Source organism: Phalacrocorax aristotelis, chromosome 8 (genome assembly GCF_949628215.1).
Source record: "Phalacrocorax aristotelis chromosome 8, bGulAri2.1, whole genome shotgun sequence".
NCBI classification, from domain to species: domain Eukaryota; kingdom Metazoa; phylum Chordata; class Aves; order Suliformes; family Phalacrocoracidae; genus Phalacrocorax; species Phalacrocorax aristotelis.
The window spans coordinates 17117574-17139674 of NC_134283.1; the positions used below are offsets into that span (position 1 = coordinate 17117574).

The 22101-nt window shown below is 37.6% G+C and overlaps 1 protein-coding gene across 5 annotated transcripts in view; it reads left to right on the forward strand.

The window, feature by feature from the left end:
- CYLD (CYLD lysine 63 deubiquitinase) overlaps positions 1-22101 on the forward strand; it is a 28750-nt gene that overhangs the window by 2809 nt on the left and 3840 nt on the right. For 2 of the 5 annotated variants that reach the window (XM_075101584.1, XM_075101583.1), the window contains exons 2-15: positions 1823-2483; positions 3530-3832; positions 4723-4828; positions 5898-5996; positions 7140-7256; positions 8885-9264; positions 12196-12361; positions 13177-13318; positions 13852-13974; positions 15298-15389; positions 16527-16593; positions 19491-19623; positions 20244-20352; positions 21498-21616. In XM_075101584.1, coding sequence (XP_074957685.1) covers positions 1977-2483; positions 3530-3832; positions 4723-4828; positions 5898-5996; positions 7140-7256; positions 8885-9264; positions 12196-12361; positions 13177-13318; positions 13852-13974; positions 15298-15389; positions 16527-16593; positions 19491-19623; positions 20244-20352; positions 21498-21616 — 2463 coding nt within the window. In that variant the 5' untranslated portion in view covers positions 1823-1976. The remainder of the gene's footprint in view (positions 1-1822; positions 2484-3529; positions 3833-4722; positions 4829-5897; positions 5997-7139; positions 7257-8884; positions 9265-12195; positions 12362-13176; positions 13319-13851; positions 13975-15297; positions 15390-16526; positions 16594-19490; positions 19624-20243; positions 20353-21497; positions 21617-22101) is intronic. The other 3 variants (XM_075101585.1, XM_075101586.1, XM_075101587.1) reach the window with 3 other exon arrangements.

Consider the following 22101-nt stretch of genomic DNA (forward strand, 5'->3'; position numbering starts at 1 on the left):
ATGGTTGTTTAATCATGTTTCCTTTGGGGGAAGGGTGTAGGGGAAGATCCTGTTGTGTTCTTAATCAGTTCCTGTATAAAACAGTATTTTTTTCAATCTGATACTGATGTCAGACTTCTGTTAATCATCAAGAAATATTACAGCCCATCTATGTGTATCAAATGAAAATGAATAAAAATATTGCTTAGCTTGAAAACAGGTTGACAGTCTACTGGATTTTATCTCAGTGAGGTCTGAAACTGTCCAGATTCTGTCCTCAGATGTTAATTACTTTGCAGATGGAAACACTTGAAACCACATAATTCCTGTGAGCTGCTGCAGCAGTGGTGTCAAAGTGTGATGATGACATTGACACCCATGTGTAACATATGTGAAGACGAGAAGCATGCTATAGTTAGTTTGAATGGCTGTATGGTACAAGAGCCTCACTGGAAGGCTCAGCAAGTCAACACAGAAATGTGTGAATTCCTAGTGACTGAAAGATGCTACTCTGCATAAATTTAGGTCCTCTGTGGTTGCTATTACTTTTTTTGGTGGGAAAGGTTTCTTAAATACTCTTTCAGTTTAAAAACAGATGATGAAAATAACTACAGTACTACTGGATTCCATTGTTTTCTGTGATAGCCTCTGAAGCTGGGATCAAACTGAGTAGAGAAATAGCAATAGGTTTTGTGGTATTTGAAAGCCATCAGAGAAGATCTGGAGGAATAGGGTAGCAAGAGGAGGCAGAAGGACAAAGAGTATTTGCTTTTTATTTACTGAAGTTAAATCCATAAATAATCATTGAGATTCTCCTTCAGCTGAATGCAGGCTGTGGCATCACAGGTTACTGGCAGCAAAATTTACACGGCAATGTGTTCTTAACTTGCTATCCTTTTCTGTCATCTCTAGAAGAACAAGTCCTGTTAAGGTACTGCGGATCTTTCCTCATGTATCTAGGGTGATCTAAACTGGAGATGATATACGTGTGTACGTGTTTTGTATCTGCCACCATGTGCAGTGAAGTATTTTCAAATTGTTCTTGTTTAGTTTATTGATTGTGAACTATAATTCTTAGGATAATGTTTAACTAAGGTGTTTTCTTCCAGGATATTTTAATAACTGAAAGTGATATATCTCCTACTTCATTGAAGTGAACTATTCTTCTAAAATGATAAAAAGAAAAGCCCCCAGGTTTTTCGTCAGAATTGCAATTTGCAGTGCTGGCATAATTTGTTTTTCATACATTGTTTATTGGTTACTGGAACTGTCCATTTCTATTATTTAAAGAAATAACTGTTACAAATTACTAAAGTGTCCATTTTCTGGTGCTCTACAACATTGACACAATGTTCTACCTTACTAAATCAAAATGTTATGCGGGGTGACAGATGCAGTAAACTTTGACAGAAAGAAGTAGTCGCTAAGCAGGGGAAAAGATCTTCATAGTGGAAAGCTTCCATAAAATATTGTTTGTAAATGTGAGTAGGGTATTTATTCTTGTTCATCTGAAATTAAGCTTTTTCCTTTCACTTATGTGTGTTTTCTGCATTTATATATACTTTTTTCATAGCCCCTTCCTTCAAGAAACTAGAGAAGGAAAGGAAATGCACAGCAATTACAAGTAGAAATGGGTATGTCTGATCACCAGTGCTATGGCTGTTTTGAGACTATGTTCACTGTCTCAGATTTTGCTGAACTACTTCTAATCTGTAGGAGGAGTAGAACTCGTCACAGATTTAAATGGTTTGCTGCTGTTTTACTTAAGACTTGCTGTAGTTCCCCAATTTCATGTTGCCTCTCTTTTCTTTTTTTTTTTTTTTTTTTTTTTGTTTTGTTCTAGGTTTTCTCTTCCGGTTTTGGTTCTTTGCAAAATGAATATTGCATTGTTTCACAAAGGTTGGACCCTTCACTAGAATCTGTCAAGAACAGTGCACATAAATCAACAGCTTATTTTTCTTGAAGACTTCTGTGCAGCTTTTGAAGTTTTAATCACAATGAGTTCGGGCTTATGGAGTCAAGAAAAACCAAGTTCATCCTACTGGGAAGAGCGGATCTTTTACTTGCTGCTCCAAGAATGCAGTGTCATAGACAAGCAGACTCAAAAGCTCTTGAAAGTGCCCAAAGGTAGCATTGGGCAATTTTTTCAAGACCGTTCTTCTGTGGGACACTCCAGAAATATTCCTTGTAAAGGGAAGAAACTGCAGATTGGATTAAAGATTCTGGAACAACCTCATGCAATCCTGTTTGTGGATGAGAAGGATGTTATAGAAATAAATGAAAAACTAGCTGAGTTGCTTTTGGCCATTACTAACTGTGAGGACAGATACAGTCTGTTTAAAAGCAAAAGCAGGTTAACTAAAGGCATCCAAATAGATATTGGCTCGCCTGTTAGAGTACAGCTGAGATCGGGAGATGATAAATTTCCTGGAGTTGTTCGCTTCCGAGGACCCTTATTGCAAGAAAGGTCCCTCACCGGGATATACTTTGGAGTAGAGTTGCTGGTAGGTTTCTTGCTAAGGGGGAGCATCACATATATTTTGTAAGATGAGCTACATATCTTCTATTTAAAGAGGTAGTAGTAATAATGCTTCTAGAAAAAAATTATTACCCCTAAGAATTTTGTAGCCTTCAGTCTTTTCATAAGTATTGTTATTGATTACCTGTGAACACACTGTATCACATCAGCCTTGTATTCTGCATGTTAATTGAAGCTTGATGAGGTGCGTGGGCTGGCAAAAAGACTTGAGCATACTCTGACTGTTCCAGCCTAGAAAAATTTTATTACTTACATCCCCATTGCGGCAAATACCTGACTCTTAGATTTCTGTTGAAATTTTCTGTTGTTTTTCCCTGCACATGTCAGAATACAAGCCATAAATGCAGGCTTGGATTTTAGGGCTGCTGGTTTTGTAGAGCCCTGAAAGCCAAATGGCATCTAGTTAAGATGGAGAATGTTGCTGTTCTGTGCTCCTAGTGAGATATTTCTGCAAAATTAATGTCAACCAATAGCTTTTGAAGGATTAGATTTGGGAGAGTGCCACCCTTGCATTAGAAGTATATATTTCAAAGTCCTCTTTAAACTTTTCACAAACTCTTCGCAATTCCCACCAAGTGTGTCAGGCCCAAGTGCTTCTGAAAATCAGCTGTCTTTATTTGGCACCTAAGGGGAATTTTTGAATGCTTAGCATTATGTCTAGTATGAATTAGTCTTGTCTTGATATGGGAAAAATTTGATGATGGAAGCAAGATTTGCACCTGAAGAAAGCATGCTTCTCTGAGTACAACAGCTTCTGCCTGCAGCTACTGTCTAATCTAATGGCATCTTACCCACTGCCTATCTTCAGGGAATAAACAGTATGTTTGCCACAAAACCAGCAATAGAATTCTCCCAATATAACGGTAGCTCATCAGGCAGATTCTTACTGCAATTTCTCCAAAATGCTGGATTATGTTACTGCTTTTGTAGTAGTCTGCTTTTGCACAAAATACACTGCTGCTTTTTTTCTTTACTTTTCCTCCCTCCTCCTCTTTCTTCTTCAACACTTAGGAAGAAGGTCGTGGTCAGGGCTTTACTGATGGACAGTACCAAGGCAAGCAGCTTTTCAGATGTGATGAGGATTGTGGGGTTTTTGTTGCTTTGGACAAACTGGAGCTGGTGGAAGATGACGACAATGAACTGGAAAGTGACTATGCAGCTCCAGTTGATGCAATGCAGGTAGAACTTCCTCCTCTGGAGATCAACTCCAGGGTTTCTCTGAAGATAGGAGAGAGTATAGAGTATGGGACAGTTATATTCTGTGATGTCTTACCAGGAAACGAAAGTTTAGGATACGTTGTTGGAGTGGACATGGTAAGAAAATAATCTGACTTTAATAACTTTTGCATGTGTGTTAGCTAGTAAATTACATGCAATATATAAGAAGAAACATTATCCACAAGCTACTTCAGCGGAGGCTGACCTAAAATGGGAAATAAACACTTGTGTTCAAAGATGTCCGTTGGTGGTAATTGTTTTTTGGCGTAAGGTAAATGGTATCCTATTTGATGCTAAATGGTTCAGACATACTCTGGTTACTCTGAGGAGCCTCCACTGAGCTACTTGCAATGTTACCTGTCAGTCTTGGAGTAATGGAGTTGAGTGTTTGTCTTGTGAGATTGGCTTTGTTCTGCCTTTTAAAAAACTAGGCTGGATTCTTTTTTCTTTGTAAGCTGTCTTTAAAAGCTTTTTTTCATGTAACTTTGGTTTGTTTGACTTTGTTCTACCTCAGAAGTTTTGAGTTTTAAGTACAAATGTTGATCTTTCAAGAAAATGTGAAGCTAGTAATTAAAATTATTTCTAGCAACTTAAATTTTTTAAAATGAACAGCTTTCAAATTTTTGGTGTTTAAAGGGTGTTTTGTTTTTGTTTTGTAGATCAGGTGCTTCCATTTCCTTGATTGCAGTAGCTGTTGCCTAATAATTCACTGGAATTGTTCTAACTTGTTTATAAACAATGGATTTTAGTAGAGGAATGCTTGTTAAAGTAGAAAATACTTCTTAAAAGAATGGTTTTTAAGTATGCCTTTGTCTTTAAAGACTCTAATATTTGACCGTTCTAAATACAAAGTTCATTACAGGAAAAAGTAGATGTTGTCAAACCTTTTATTTTCCTACTTTTTATGTTCCTAAAGACATATGTGTGTATTCTGTACGATGTACATCTTCTCTTGGGATACATGTAACATGTCTTTCTATTTTTAGGATAATCCTATTGGAAACTGGGATGGAAGATATAATGGAATACAGCTGTGTAGTTTTGCAAGTGTTGAAAGTACACTTCTTTTGCATATCAATGATGTTATGCCAGGTATGCTCTGCTTTCTTAACCAGAAGGCAGGCTTTTATAACATCTCAACCTAGGCACAGTTATATGATTAAAACAATACTGTGGAATTAATATCCTAAATTCCCTTGAATTAATTTAACTTTCTGTTTTAAACTTCTCTTCAGTTTCCTTCTCCTTTTGGTTATAGTCTCACCAGTAGGAAAGGTTTAATTCTGAAAAAAATTTGTGTCAAATTGCGTAGTATTTACAATGTTGTACAGTTCTGTAGTGTTCATGAATATGTGAGTGTCTGTAGCTGGACTCTTTCTATTAAACATTGTTCAATTTACTCCAGGAGTTATATCTTGGATCAGAAAGCTGTTCTTTCTGTACTTTAAAAGTGTTGATAGTATTGTTTATGCATTCTGTGAGTAAATATTTGAAAATTCATAGCAAGACTGTGGAAGTAATCACTGTCCACAGTTATTCACTGAGCATTGTTATGTTGTAACCACTACAGTCTCCCAATTCCTTTTCTGAAGAAAGAAAAAAAAGTTTCATGTAAAACTCTTGTGCTCCGTCTGAAGACGGGTACTAATGACTGTGTGGTCTTGTACAGCCTGTAGTCTGTAACTGTTGCTCTCTCTTCAGGTTGGCTAACTTTTTCTTATGTTCACCTACTACTTGTTGGTTTAGTTGAGATGCGTGTTTTTGCATGAATTCTCCTCTCCTCTCTGGAGAATTCATGGGGACTTCTCCATTTTTGGGAAGAGAGCATTGGTTGTAGATGTATTGGTAGAAAACAAAGTTCAGAATTCCATGTATCCATTTCATGTAATGGAAGCATGCGCATATGTTGAAAAACATGAAGTCAGTCTATTTGATGTGTTCAAGAAATAATGGTAGACTTCAAAGTAATTGCTGATGTGATAGAAGCAAATCCTATATACATAAAATGTTGGTTATATGCCAAACAAGGTTTTGCTCCACTCAGTTTTAAAACTTATGATGCTAGACCTTGTGTCAGTTATGTGTTGAGTTGAACTTGTCTGTGACATAGTAAAAGTATGGAAAGGGAAAGCTAATATTCTCTTCATACACCACATTGTAGAGACTCTGTCACAGGACAGGAGGCCTCCCAAGCTTGCCTATACCTCCAGAGGTGGTGGTGACAAAAGCTTATTCAATCATAGTAAGCCAAAGGCTACAGGTATGTATGGGAAGTGGTGTTCTTTAAAAACTTACATTGCTTGGGAAAAAGTGTTGCCTTGCATTTTCTGTCACTTCATTTTATTATTTCAGTTACATATCAAGTTAAGTTTCTCTGAAGTAGAGTGTTAGTATGAATTTATTTAATCATAATAAAGGTAGTAGACAGTTTAAGTTAAGACTACTTAAAATACCTTTGCTTTTGTGAAAACAGTTTGAGATTCAGCAAAAATTCAAGAGCATATTATCTAGTTGTGTACTATAACCAGTTCAGGGCTGTATTCTGGTTTTTTTCTGGAAGTGTGTTGTGTGTTTGGGATTTTTCTTTTTTAATGAATATAGTTTGCTCTGTTCCTTCTGCAGGACTAGAAACTTCCAAATTTTTAGCTTAGGAGCAGGTCCAGTTAATAGTGAATATGTTAATTTTGCTGTGATTCAAAAGCAAAATTAAATTTCCTGAAATATAAACTTCTTTTGACTCTGATTTTGACCAGCTCTGAAAGTCATACCAGAGAAGAAGAAAACTGGAAGGGAATTTTAAAATTCTTTTTCAACAAATTTTTAAAAAATATTTTAATAATTTTAAGGCAGAAATAAAAACTCACTGTATTTTTTAGTTTACTTGTGGCTATTCTGGGTTGTAGAATACTAATGGCAGTATATTCTGTAAGCTTTCATTCTGCCTGGCATTGGATGCCGGCCCAGATAGTCTTCACTGAGGTACCTGTGGTTGTATGTTGGCACAAGTTATAGCTGTGTGGAATTGGATTGATAATTTGCTTTTTTATTTGAAATTTTTTGCTTTAAAAACAGCAGAAAAAATACCTGCTGTACACTCTATCTCATGTGCTTTCTTATATCCATAATTTATAGTAATGAAAAACTTGCACTTGAGGGGTATTTTCTGTGACCTGTTCAGGTTGGTGGCTTGAAGTTTGAGCTTGGAGGATTAAGCTGGTCTGGGATGAACTGCCACCTTGTTACTAGTTTAGAACTGTATTAGCTCTGACAGAGTTTGCTGCTTTGTGGAAAGGCAAAGTTACTATACTTCAAAGTATAGTAACAAATTTATACTATGAAGTAAGAGTGTAGCTAACTCTTTGTAAAAAGACTAATCTCCCCAGTAAAATGTGTTGTTTTCCAGGATCTACCTCTGAACCTGGAAATAGAAACAGATCTGAAGTCTTCTACACATTAAATGGCTCATCAGTTGACTCTCAGCCTCAAACAAAAACAAAACCCCCATGGTATATTGATGAAGGTAAAAAGAGATGATAGTGTTTCATAAAAAACAGACAAAAAACCCCACAAAATCAAACTAGAGTGTATTGATGTTCTTTAAATAAAACAAGTACGAGTTTAAATTTAAAACAGTTTAAAGATTTTGTTTTAGTGGAAGGCATACTGTATCGTAAAAAGCATCTTGGATTCCCTCTGAAAAATCCATTCTGTCTTAATTGACAGACTTGTTTTATTCTGCATGTAGGAGACTATATTCTTGGCAACGTATGTAAAGCTCTGTGGGAATATGTATGTCTTGCAGGCAAAATAAAAGCTGAGGCTTGGAAGGAAGATATTCCTTGTAGCCAAGTATATAGTCATTCTACTTTGCTTGTCTTTTTGTAGCAAATGTTACAGATCTAAGGGAACCATAATATCCTGCCATCTCAGCTAATCAGCCTGGAAATAGGGGGGGAAAAACCCGAGTCTGACTAAGCATACATGTGTTTTTGTGGTTTTTTTTTTTTTTTTTTTTTTAAAGTTACTTCTGTAAAATCTTTGAATTCTTAAAAGTACCCAAAGGATTAGTATATCTTGATTTGCTTCCAGATCTAATTTTTTTCTCTGGTCAACTTTTCTAAAGTGTGGTTGGCTGGTTTAGTGACTGAAGGGGTAAATACTAGACTAATAATGTTAATTTACAATGGAAGCCTATAGCAGTAGTAGCCCCTGAATTCCATGAACTGTAACAAGAAAATGGATTAGAATTTTTCTTGATTGCCTAACAGATGTTGTTCCAACAGCTTGGAATTCTGTTTAAAAATCAGTTTATTATAATATTTTAAATAAACAAGGTAAATATCCTATCTAGAAAGGACTATAGAAATAAAGGATTAAATTTTTAAAGAAATTTTTGGACGTTAGCTTCAGTTGATAAAACAGCATGGGGAGAAGAGGTGATGAAGAGGCTTTTGCTCTGAATACCAATTGTGTGTTAGAGACCATGTAAAGAGATGAGGGAAGATACAGAACACTTGTGTTATTACATCTAGGTGTGATCTCATTTATCAAGAACTGCATTAGTCATGACTTTTAAAATCCTTTATTCTTTATAGACACTGATAGATTCCTTGTGTTAGAACTAAAGTATATTGTGATAGAGCTAGGGGAATAAACATTTTCCCATTTGCGAATCATGTCTGCAAGCAATTATTCATATCTCTATAAGCTGTGAACCAAATCCTTTCCTCAGTCACACTGACCAATGAGTTCTTCCTAGTTTTGCCCATTACAGTCATAATTCTTGGGGATGTTAACTTGTATTCAAATAAATATTCTGATGTAGGGGTTAATTAAAAAGTTTTCCATCTAAACCTTCCTGTAGTTTCTTGCTAAAGTCTCCTTTCTCTGTGCTGTTCATTTCTGTTGGTTGTGGTAAAAATGGTAGGTCTACAGCAGTGTATTCTCAGCCAGTTCTGCCTGTCCAGTGCTGCCAAGTGACAAACCTCTTCCTATGTGTCCCCAGGTGTTAGTGCTTCCTATACAGGACACCCATTAAATCAGATGTGGTTGCAGATGCACTTCATTGGTTTGATAGTTAAATACTTTTGTAAGATGGGGGATAAAAAGCCCCAATATTTACTAACATCTTGGGTTTGATTTTAACAGTTGCTGAAGACCCTGCAAAATCACTTACTGATTCATCTCCTGGATTTGGGCATTCTTCACCACCACTGCAACCACCTTTAACAAACTCTGTGTCTACAGAAAACAGATTTCACTCCCTTCCTTTTAGCTTGACAAAAACGACGAGTACTAATGGTACTATTGGACATAGTCCTCTCTCTTTATCTGTTCAGTCAGTCATCGGTGATGTAAATACAATAGCTAACCAGGAGAGCCCATCAACAGCAGGCCCAGTCGGGAACTCGCATGGTCTTGAAGCAGGTTCCTTGGCTGAAGTTAAAGAAAATCCTCCTTTCTATGGAGTAATCCGCTGGATTGGCCAGCCCCCTGGCGTAAACGAAGTATTAGCTGGGCTGGAACTGGTAAATATAAATTGTAGTTCATGTTAATTACTAGTGTGTTAATTACTAGTGTTACTAGTTTTGTTTCTGAGAGTTGGTGTCTGTATACTTTGCAAAAGCAGTTAGTCTGGAGGAATTTGTCCAAACAGGTTGCCATGTGGTCTGCTTACAACATAGTTAAATTCTTAGATGAGGACTGACTTTTGTGGCTGCCCTAGATCTGACTCTATTAATAGGCTCTGAGATGTCTTTGTGTCACAATGGGTAATTGAATTTGTAGGACTGGTCACTTACTAACTCTAAAGGAGTGCCCTTTTGCTATGTTGTGGACATTTTAATTGAAAAAAGCTGACTGTATTTAGAGGTTCTTTGAAATACAGATTTATATAAAAGGAATTAGCTGTAAGTCTTTACTGAATATCAATTTTTTGTTTGGTTTTTGCATATCAGCAAACAGGCAGCATGGGAGTTATAACTGTCAGAGTTATAACGCTGATTTTGATAATCAATGGTAGTGATACTGTTGACTTGACAGCTATGTATTTTATGCATTCCTATGGTGCCTTTGTAGATTCACAGTTGCTGCAAATGTGAATTGCTGTTATGTATGACATTTACACTGTGTTAGCTGCTGCAAAAGTTGTGATTGGCTATCAGTTAAATTAACGTGTGTACAATTAGGACAATAGGGATTTTGGGATAATGTTCAGTAAAAATTCAGATAAAGCAGTGTACAATTACAACAAACATACTTAGCAAAGTAGGTGGAATGTGACTGGAATTTAAGCTGTTAAGAAAACTCCTGATTCTTGCAGGTTTCTTGGGTGAAGCTCAAGCTATAGTTTGCCACAGATGTTCTGAGACTGCATCTTAGAATATCCCCAGTTAAACTGGGGTCTTGAACTTGCCTGTCATGCATTTCTGCATTAAAACCTAGCAATTGTTAGTAAGCAGAAAATATAGTTTAAATTGTGTTATTGAAGATAAATAATGATCACAGAATCACAGGTTGGAAGGGACCTCAGGGATCATCTAGTCCAACCTTTCTGGGAAAAGCACAGGCTAGACAAGATGGCCCAGCACCCTGTCCAGACGACTCTTGAAGGTGTCCAACATGGCCGAGTCAACCACTTCCCTGGGGAGATTATTCCAATGGTTGACTGTCCTCACTGTGAAAAATTCCCCCCTGGTGTCCAATCGGAATCTCCCCAAGAGCAACTTGTGTCCCTTCCCCCTTGTCCTCTCCATGTGACTCCGTGTAAAAAAGGGAGTCTCCATCTTCTTTGTAGCTACCCCTTAAGTACTGGTACACAGTGATGAGATGCCCTCTGAGCCTCCTTTTCTCAAGGCTGAACTAACCCAGTTTCCCAGCCTATCCTCATCTGGCAGGCTTCCCAGTCCTTTGATCATCTTGGTGGCCCTTCTCTGGACCCCTTCCAGCCTGTCCACATCCTTTTTGTACAGAGGGGACCAGAACTGTACACAGTACTCCAGGTGTGGCCTGACAAGCACTGAGTAGAGCAGGATGATGACTATCTCTGCTGGCGATGCCCTTTTTGATGCAACCCAGCATCCTGTTGGCCTTCTTGGCCGCAGCAGCACACTGTTTGCTCATGTTGAGCTTTCTGTCCACCAGGACCCCCAGGTCCCTTTCCACAGAGCTGCTTTCCAGCCAGGTGGATCCCAGTCTGTACTGACTCCTGGATTACGTTTTCCCAGGTGCATGACCTTACACTCTTCTCCTTGTTGAACTTCATAAGGTTCTTGCTGGCCTACTCTTCCAGCCTATCCAGATCTCCCTGCAGAGCAGCTCTCCCTTCTGGAGCGTCTACTTCCCCACTCAACTTGGTGTCATCAGCAAACTTCATCAGGCTACGCTTGATGCCGTTATCCAGATCACTTATAAAGATGTTGAATAACATTGGGCCCAATATCGATCCCTGGGGGACTCCACTTGTGACAGGTTGCCAGTTTGAGAAAGAGCTATTTATCACCACCCTTTGGGTGCGGCCTGTCAGCGCCAGTTCCCCACCCACTGCAGAGACCACTTGTCTAGGCCATAACGCATTAATTTCTCCAGGAGGAGACTGTGGGGGACCGTATCGAAGGCCTTGGAGAAGTCCAGGTAGACAATGTCCACTGCCCGCCCCATGTCAACCAGGCCAGTCACTTAGTCATAGAATGCCACCAGGTTTGTCAAGCACGATCTGCCGTGCTTAGCTTTTCCCAATTGCTTGCTTCATTTGACTTGTGGTGGCCCCCAGGAGGATTCATTCCATAACTTTCCCAGGGACTGAAGTAAGGCTGATGGGCCTAGAGTTACCTGGATCCTCCCTTGAGCCCTTCTTGTAGATAGGGGTAACATTTGCCTTCCTCCAGTCCTCTGGGACAACCCCCGTCCTCCGTGACTTCTCAAAGATAACTTGTTGTTTTTCATACCTAGTTTGTGTTGTCTTTCCTTGCTGGACATTTTTTGTGTTCTGAAGCAGGTGTTTTTCTTGCGCAGGTTAGAGTCACGCTGGAAGTATTCACACTACCCAATGCTTAGTGATTTTAATTGACTTTTAAAAGGTGCTCGGTAGTGCAACGTGCTCTTTCTAACTACAGAAGAAATCTGGAGTGACTAGCTACCTTAGTTAAGTTCCTATTGTTAGCTAGGTTTAATTCTTGCTGCTCTTTTCCACCTCCCCCAAGCTGCTTCTGATGGAGTTTGTATTTTATTTTGAATGGAGTGAAAATTTAAGCTTGAAGAAAAAAGTGCAACTCTTAATTTCCTCAATAAATCCACTTAAAGAACACCTCAGCTCAAGTTTTGTGTACTAAAATGCAGGAACGTTGTATATCAAGCTTCAGAGTACCTGAAGGGTGATGTATGGGTAAATATTTTATCAAGTGTTTTACTGCAGAATTCTAGAAATAAGAAAAATAGTGAATTCTCACTTGAATTTTCAGGAAGATGAATGTGCAGGTTGTACAGACGGAACATTTAAAGGAACTCGATACTTCACTTGTGCTCCGAAGAAAGCTCTTTTTGTTAAACTCAAAAGCTGCAGGCCAGATTCGAGGTTTGCCTCACTACAGCCCGTTTCCAACCAGATTGAACGCTGCAACTCTCTAGGTACTGAGCTTCTGCTCATTACTTATTTATCGGCTGGGAACTGACCTAGGTTTTGGTTTCACAGACTCCTGTGATATGTTCTTTGTATTGAAAACTTAAAAAATCTGTACAGTTACTACTTAAATGAGATTAATGAATAGAAGATCAGTCTGTACAGAATGTAATGCTTCTATGGATTACGTTTTTAATGCTTTAAAACAAGAAAATATTAATATTTTTAAAAATGTCATAAAGTTAAGTGGTTTTTTTGTTATGCTGTACATTTTTTACTTTAGAAGTTGTAAAGCAATCTTGCTGAAAATGGTATTTGCAACTCCAGCAATATGTGAGTGCATTATCAGAAAAAGACAGTTACTTTTCTGTAATGTCAAATTTAGTTTTTGCCTAAATATTAATATAGAAAAGCATGTATTTTTATGGTGGAAGTTAGTGGTGAAAAACTCAATTTTTTTTCTAACTTCAAATATTTTAGGTTTCTTGGGTCATGTTGCCTGGGACAAGAGCAAAGAAAAAAGTGCCTGTCACTTGTAAAATAGTGTGAACAGGGCATTTATAATGAGGAGAGAACTTCTTTCCTACTGGATAAAATGAATTCAGTGCTGCAAGCTTTCTGAACCGCTCTTAACGTGCATTGTCAGTAAGGCCTTGTTCACTCTCTAGAAAACAAGGGGTCTCAACTATAACAAAATGCTATTCTAGTCCACAGAAGGAATGCTTACATGAAGGCAGCACTTAGCTATAAAACATTAATAGGAAAATATCAAGGAGGATAAAATTTGAGGCTTTAAAGTGTCTTTTGAAAAAAAAAATTTCAGCCTTTGGAGGTTACTTAAGTGAAGTGGTAGAAGAAAACACTCCTCCAAAAATGGAAAAAGAAGGTTTAGAGACAATGATTGGAAAGAAGAAAGGTATCCAGGGTCATTACAACTCCTGTTACTTAGACTCCACCTTATTCTGGTAAGTTCCTAATTTGTATAGTGGCATCCCATGCTAGAAATGCAGAACACGTGATCTTTGTTGTAATGACTGTTTGTATTACTGTGCAGCTTAAAGTCACGCACTGCAATCTTTGACACATAACTGTGCTCTTTCAGTATGAATGAGTTCTGCAGCATTCGCTGCATGACATGAAGTGCTAATCATGTCCAAATTGTACTGGTCCTTATGTATCTATACTCTTCTTGACTGTAAATGGTTGAGAGTACCGAGGCCGAGGGGTGGAGGGAGGGAACTATCTCTTACAGTTTATTTGCAGATTCCTGCCTTGGCAACTGGCTTTGTACTGTGCTGCAGAAAGGATACTGGGTTAGAGTGGACTTTTACTATTGAATACAGCTATATTGTCCTCTGCCCATAATGATCTCTTTTTGAGTTTTAGTTCTTCAATTTTTCCTGTGGCTTTGCTTGGTTTGTCTCCTGTTGCTCAGGCATCTGAATGGTTGTATCTTCCAGAATCAAAACAACCTTCCTTTTCTTTTTTTCCTTTGTAGTCTGTTTTCTTTTAGCTCTGTTTTAGACACTGTGTTACTCAGACCTAAAGAAAAGAATGATGTAGAATATTATAGTGAGACTCAAGAGCTGTTGCGGACAGAGATTGTGAATCCTCTGAGAATGTAAGTAAAGATGTCAAATGGTCTCTGGTCTAATATAAATTTTATATGAGATCCTGCTGCATATGTGTTCCTATTGCAAACCTGAAAGTTTTGGCTAGCTGCTGCTGCCAGTCTGTGTCTTTTGTTGGTGGGTCGGTTTTTTTTTTTTTTTTTGAGTATTTTTACTTGTTCTTCATGGTAAATTTGATCAGCACTGACTGAAAATTGTTATTCATTGTTTGGTGATAGAATATTTTCACTAGTCTTTATTTGGAAATGGCGGTCAGCATAAAGCTATTATAAAATTCGTATAGGTACGAATACAAAAGCATTGATAAGTACAAGTTATGTTGGTTCACAGCATTTGTATTTACATGGTTTTAATGCTGCTGTTCTTGACAAAAAAAGTATTTCAGTTATGTTGGTGTTTCACAATTTAATAGATTAGCTTTAAAAGTTTCATTAATTTTTACATGTGGTCGGCAGTGGTCAAAATGCTTTTATTAAAAGAACTCAACTTGAGCTTTGTAATTTCTTAGGCACAATGAACAAAGGAAATATGGCAAAAATCTGCATGAAAAGTAACTTATCTTTAGCTTTTTTTTTTTAAACATGTGAGCAATATGTAGTTCTGAAATTCTGTGGGCTGTCACTGAAGAATTTATCACAAAGCTTTAATTTTGATTCCTGGAGTAAAATGGTGGCTTCTGAACCCTTGTTCTTGTAAGGTGCGTGTACTTTGCCTGGTGTGTTCCAGGGTTCTGTGGTATAGGTAGTAGGATACACACCAAGTAACGGAAATCTCAAACGGCTGAGAAGTAGGAGAAGTAAGACTTTCAGTCCTTTCCACCATGCATAAAACTTTCTTTGCAGTTTTTGTAAAGTTTTAGAGGAAAAAAATCAAATACTCAAAACTTCAACGTCTTGGGTCAGCAATACAGTTCTGTATCTTTCTCAGATATTGAAATAGTTTTTTATTAACAACTCCTGCAGTGCTGCTGTTATGTAATATTCTGAAAACGATGTATTAAGCGGCGCAAATCAAGCAATGAAAACAAATCAAAAGTAATTGACTGGCAAATCATAAAACAGTTATCCTGGCAAGTTAATGTTTAAAACGAGTTCTTACAGGTTATGCAAGAACATTGAGCACTGCACTAAATTTATACTGTGTTAAAAAAAAATATGAAAGATTGAATATGAGGAGTCAGTACATAGTTTTAAAGAAGTAATGTACATGGTTAAAGAAGGATCTGAAGAACCTGTATTTCAGCATTTGAGAGATTTTTTTTCTGATTCTGAGTTGATCACAAACTAATAGCTTATTAAACCCATTTATCTTAGATATGGATATGTGTGTGCTACAAAAATAATGAAACTGAGGAAAATACTTGAAAAAGTTGAGGCTGCATCAGGATTCACTTCAGAAGAAAAAGGTAACTGAGGAGGTTTTCCTTTCTTCAATATTTGCAAGAATCGTAATATGAAGGAACTGAAATACCTTGCTATATAATTGTACCAGAACAAAACACACAAATATTTTTCTGTAGCAGTAATATATCTACCAGGGATAGACCATTGGGTGGTAAAAAGGCCTTTTCTGCTTCCTCAGGTCAGTAAGGAACCCTAGCTGAACAGTTTCTGCCGTAACCATCTTTCACTGACTAGATTTCTTTTTTTGCCTTCCTCTGCCCATGTAACCCCTTTCTAGCAGTTAAGGGAGATCTAAGGCTCTTCCCCAGAAAGGAAGACTGTGATAAGGCTGGGGTCTTTGTCCTCTTTCAAAACGTCGCTTTGGACCCTGAGGAATAATCTTTCCACTACAACATTTCATTGTCACAATGGTTATGTAGTATTTTAAGAAGTAAAATGTGTAAATTATGTTAGAAAAAGAATTTCCCAACCTTTTGGTCTTCTGCCGCATATAACGATTAACTAGCATTGTATTTTGTAGCTGTTTCATTTCTGTGTGGGAGAATATTACTCTCTCTTGTAAATGCTAAATGTTGAAAACCAACATTTATTGCAGTTAGGGGCAGGAAGAGAAATAATATACCAGAAAACTCTCAGTGTTGGGGAAGAACAGACCTCTGGTAAGCTAGTAGTGGCTGCATTCTTGGTTAGAGAACTCAGTCTGTAGTTTAGATGAACTTTGTAGTATTGTGTGGCTTTTATGTAAGTCTTACAGTCACTACTCCTCACTGCTTCTCTGCAGCTTCACTGTTTTCTTTTGAAAGCTTTTATTTCTCCCGGAAAAGTTGTGTGGTGCCAAGTGATTCCTCTGAAATACAGAGCATATTTTCGATCTTTACTGGAAAGATTTGTTACCCTGTTGAGCCTGTGTCTTTTATTAGGGCCATTGACACCAAAAGAGTAAATAGAGGTTTGTGTCATGAAAATGTTTATGGTTTGTCATAATCTTATTTTGTTAATAAAGCTGTAAAAGTGAACATTTACTTTTTTCCTATTAAAATTTTTTAAAACTTTCATTGAAATTGTCTTGAATATCGTATCTGGTTTTGCATACTAACAAGACTTTTTTTCCTCCCCCACCCCCCCCCCCCCCCCCCCAGATCCAGAAGAATTTTTGAATATTTTATTTCATCATATTCTAAGAGTTGAGCCACTGTTGAAAATAAGGTGAATCTTTTTTCTTTGTTGAACTCATCTGTTTGTAGAGGCTGATGAGGGGAGAGTATCTGCTGCCTTTCAAATTGTGATAGCTCTTAGAGCACCTGTGACTTGTAATTCATATTTCTGATAAGATTCAATATAATAAAGCTATATTGATGAATTTGACACTAATTCCTGCTTTTTTGGTAGGTGGGTTTTGCCCCACTGGTCACTTGTTGGAAAAGCTCATGATCATAGTTTCATGAGAAGCGGACAAAGATCCCCTGTCCCAGTGCTGTCTGCTTGAGAGCCTTACTGCCTTCCTGTCAGTTGTGCTGGAGAAGAGCTGTTGTAAGAGGACCATGCAGCACTTCCTAATGTGGCCTACAGCTTATATCTGCTTATTCCTGGGACAATCTGCAGAGACAGTTGAATTGGTGTTTAAGCCATGGAAACTGATTTGCATTTCTTCTTTAAGGCTAATGAAGATATTTCAATGGTTTGCCTTGATCAAGTTTGGCTTCTCTATCAAAATAAGATACTGGCATTTATGTGTGCCTTCATTCTTGACTGTAGCACTACAAGGATTCAGATGTCATAACTGAGTTTAATAGATGTAGGGATTGTTGCCCACTGCCATGATTCTGTTAGCCTGATGCCTGATATTCTTGGGTTCCGTGCTGCATTTTGTGGCAGCAGCAGTGTTACAGGGCATTTCGTGTAGTTTTCCAGGCCATTTCTCTAATTGCATTAGTTTACATGCTGCTTTAGTTCAGTAGTGTAGGAGGTGTATAAGTGCTTGCTTATCTGCTGCGCTATGCAGAGATGCAGGAGCTAGGGCACCACACCTAGAGCATCTGTGCATGGTGTGCTGTAGCTCACTGTGTAGATGCCATTTGAATACACCGAGGCTATCTTCTGTAGGAGTTCTATAGGAAACGTTTCAAAATTTTCCTGGGATTAGAGATCAAGGCATATCACGAATTTGGAACTGTGTTCCTGCTTCTGCTTAGACAAAGGTCAATGTTTGGTAGGTTTAAAAAAAAACCCAAAAGCCAAAGCACAACAAATAACTTCAAGCATGTGTTGGGTGTGTATAGAAAAGTGTGTAGAGAATAGCTTGCCATCTTAAAACCTTCGCATTTGTTGTTACTGCCTCTCTTCAATTCTATGAAATACGATGTGCTGAGAAACCCCTGTGGCTAATGTAGTATTCTGGTGAAACAGCTGGGATACAATACTATAATTATAATAATAGTATTTATTATTATAATTAGAGTAATAGATCTCATGTGAGAGTGTATTTCTAGTTTTTGGTAGTTAACAGGTATGCTGCTGTGGCAGAAGTCACAGCTGAAAGGAGTAAAGTAAAAGCAAGGGAAGATGCATCTTAATCCACTTGTATGTTTCTGCACTACCTTCCACATTCCTTTAATCCCCCTTTTGTAAAGCTTGGCCTTCAAGGTTTTTGTCATGTTGGTGCCATACAGAGAACAGAACTTCTGTTCCATTATTCAGCTTTCAGCACCGAAGCTGGTGTATTTTGTGCAGGTACCGTAACTCTTTAAGAGTAATTCAGGAGACTCCTTTCTTCTTAGGTTTAAAATTAATATTAGTAACTTTGAGCATCCTACTCTTACAATCCTTTCAGCACCTGAGTACTCTAAGAAGCAATGTCGTCTTAAGTTCTGGCTGGGATGGGAGGAGGTTACTGTTTATGGCAAATTTGATGAAAGTTCCCAGGAATTTCATCCCAGGAACTCTTGACACTGGGATGAAATGGCTCCTACCTAATTTTGTTTTGTCTTTGGAGGCCAGTTACTTGTATATGCTTTTTTTCTCCATGATAGCAAAATCCATTTCTTCAATTTGAGCAGTCTTCTATATACTTTCTTATGTCCCTCCAGAGGTTGAATTACTCATCTGAAGCTGTCTTCCCAAATAGCTCAGATTTATGTTTATGTAACAGAAATATTACCTGAAGACATCATTACTTAATTTTGACTTTGTTTTGAGACATCTGACCTCAAAACTTACTTAAATTGGTAGCTCAATCCTTTGTTCCTCTCCCTGTCCATATAAAACTGTTGTGGTTTTGTGGTTCTTGGGGTTTTTTTTGGGGGGTGGGGACGTGGTTTGTGGTGGGTGTGTGTTTGGGGTGTGGTTTGGTGGGTTTTTTGTTGTTTTTTTTTATCCCCTGTCCCCCCCCCCTTTTTTTCTTTTTGTGAGGATGAAGTTTATCCAGCCCACTTACTATGGCAGTTAATGTAGTAGCCTGCCTTCTTTATGTTTGCCTATGTGTGGAAGGCTTCTTCACAATTAGAGCTGGACAGCCCTTAAATTGGGATTATCCTTTTGGAGAGCTCTCTGTTAACTATATAACAAGTCTGTCATGGCTATAGATACGGCTAATGCTAGCCACCTATGTGAGACTTCTGTTGTAGCAGTGTAAATATCTCCCTGACTTAAAAGGAAATGTTTCATTAAATCCAGTCATTTTATTTATTTTAACTCCTTATTGGGAATATCATAATGAAGAGAACTATTTTTGTTCCTTTTGATGTTTTATTACTGAAACTTTACTTGTCTTTCCAATGAAAGCTGCTTTAGTGTGTTGGAGTTTTCAATGCATATGCCTAGGAAGTATTTCTCAGTTGGTAGATCAGTAATGCATAGACATATGTTTTAAAAACATACTCTGAAACTTATAGCGCTCTTATTTCTTAAAGAAGTTTTTCTAAAATCAGTCCACGCTTAATACTTGATTGCCTGTCATCTAAGGCACTTTGTGCTGGCTTTTTTTTTTAAAGCACAGTATATTTCAATGCAGAGGGGGTGTACAGACTGTTTTCTGGAAGATATTTTCATAGTAGAATACAGTCATCATTACAGTAGAGCTTCAATCTTTTTAAATCTGTTTTTAGATCAGCAGGTCAGAAAGTACAAGACTGTTACTTCTATCAAATTTTTATGGACAAAAATGAGAAAGTTGGAGTCCCAACAATTCAGCAGTTACTAGAGTGGTCATTCATCAATAGCAACCTGAAGTTTGCAGAGGTTGGTGACAGCTGTTGCTTTGTTAGAAGTGAAGATCCCTAGATATTGGCCCATTTTGGGCAAATGGGATGAAAGTAGGATTTGGCGCAAAACCAAAATGTGGATATGTTGGAAATGAGAGTACTGGGTGGGTGGTACAGGTTGCCTACAGTACAAAAGTATTTTAAGGTTGACTTAATGACATGTATCCTTTAGCTGAACAGACCAAAGTAATTTAGGTAAAGAATTACTAACAGGTAACTTCTTAGTTACTGCTGGTAAATTGTCTTAAGGACTAATATTTTGAGAGATGCCTGTTTGTATAAAGCTTTACAAAAGTAAGATTGTTTTTCTTCTGCCCCTTCCAGTATGGGGGAGTGCAGTCCAGTATATTTAATAACATACTTGAGCATGGCTGGGACCTACGACATCTGACAATGATTTAGATGCCACTTTCCAGGGCTTTTTTAGCTGTAGTTTCTCTCAGACTTAATTTTGGTTTGCTTATCTTGTTAATTTTGAAGTCAATGTGCTGCAAACTTAAATAACATGAATATGTTTATAGCATTAGAAGTATGTATCTAAATTTAGATAATTATCTATCTCAAGGTCATTACATTATATTCTGGCATTTTACCTAGGCACCCTCTTGCCTGATTATCCAAATGCCTCGGTTTGGAAAGGATTTCAAAATGTTCAACAAAATCTTTCCATCCTTGGAATTAAATATAACAGACTTACTTGAAGATAGTAAGTATACAACATTGTGTTGTGTAATAAGAGAGTTGTTGAGAGTGTCTACAGTGGAAGTAAGTACTCCTGGTACTTCTGTTGGGTGGTTTTTGGTGGTGGGTTTTTTTTGTTGTTTGGTTGGTTTTTTTAAATATTTAACAAGACACTGTGGGATGCTCGGGCTGAGAGAAAAGAAAGTTTAGTGGCTAGAATGTGTTTTTTTTTTCCTCATGTCAAAAGCTGTTATTCAGAAGAATGTGTCGAATATAATTTGCTTGATTATGTTTATTCACTTCTTCAGTATCTGCACAACTAAACATATTTCAAAACTGTTGTTAAAATTGACTTACTAGCAGCAAAACTTCATCAATATGGCAGGTAGGAAATCCTAAGAGCTAAATGTAGCACTGAGATTGGTTAACAGGTACTTAGAATGTTGACTATGTTTCATTAGTCTTCATCAGTTTATGCTGCTTGTTTCTAAGCTTTTCGTCATTAGTTTATCAAACTAGAAGAGAACCTGAGTATGTAAACCTGCAGCATCTAGTGGTGGTGCATTTTTCAATTATAAAGCTATCACTTTTTTTGTGACCTAAATTTCTGACATTTGTCATCCACTGAATTTTTCACTGCATTACCTAAGAAAAGACACCTGGTTTCATATTTGAGAAAAGAATTAATAAAACTGCTAAAACTTATTAGAATAATAATCTCTGAAGCTGTCATGGATTTTCTGTCACTGTCATGGCCATCAGCTTATGCTATTTTTTATTTTTCCTGGTGTTGGCAGACATAAGGGCTAATCTAGCTGTACCAATATAATGAGAGAGAACCAACTCTATGTAAAAGCCTGTTTTTACTTGTTCATGCAGTTGATAAAACTTAATTTTTATCATCTTCTCTTTTGCAACTTACTGCTCTAAACCTTTTTCTCTTATTCCACATTATGTCGAAGGGAATACATTAAACACAGTGGTACACTTCTGCTTTGACTGGCAATCTGTTTTTAGCTTTTTTAATGTAGTGTTTCTCCACTTAAAGTAGTAATCCTCCCTCCTTTCCATACCCCTCATAGTTTTAAAAGAAACAACACCCCCCCAAAAAAAACTCACCCCAAAAAACCCTCCCCAGATTGGAGACTAATATCTTCTTTAAAAATGCAGCTCCGAGGCAGTGCCGCATATGCGGAGGGCTTGCTATGTATGAGTGCAGAGAATGTTATGAAGATACTGATATTTCTGCTGGGAAAATCAAACAGTTCTGCAAAACCTGCAATACACAAGTAAGTTGTTGTCTTTGTTATTCTACATGGGTTTAACCCAAATGGTATGTGCTGTAACAATCGACAGGAGGACATAAGTGTGTAGTGAGATCTCACCAGCACTAGTGTGACTGCACCCACCAAATAAAGCGTAGCCTGCGGTGACAAGTCAAGAACTCCACTTAACTCTGCACTATGCTTGTCAACAGCTTCTTACTAAAAACATGGCAACTGCCAAATCCAGGACTGAATCAGTGGAGAAGTAGTAATTGTAGGCAGCTTGGAATATGTTTCCTGTTGCCTGCTTTAAATCGTAGCTTTACATACATGCTACCTTGTTTGAATTGATAAATTCATGACATAGAACTTTCTGGTTTTGAGAGCTGGTTGGTAACTTGCATGAAGCTGTCATAAGCTTGTTTTCAAGTCTGAGCATAGTAGAAAATTGTTGCATTAAGTCTGACCTCCCTTCTAACCTTAGGTTTGGATTTTCTGGGCAATATTTA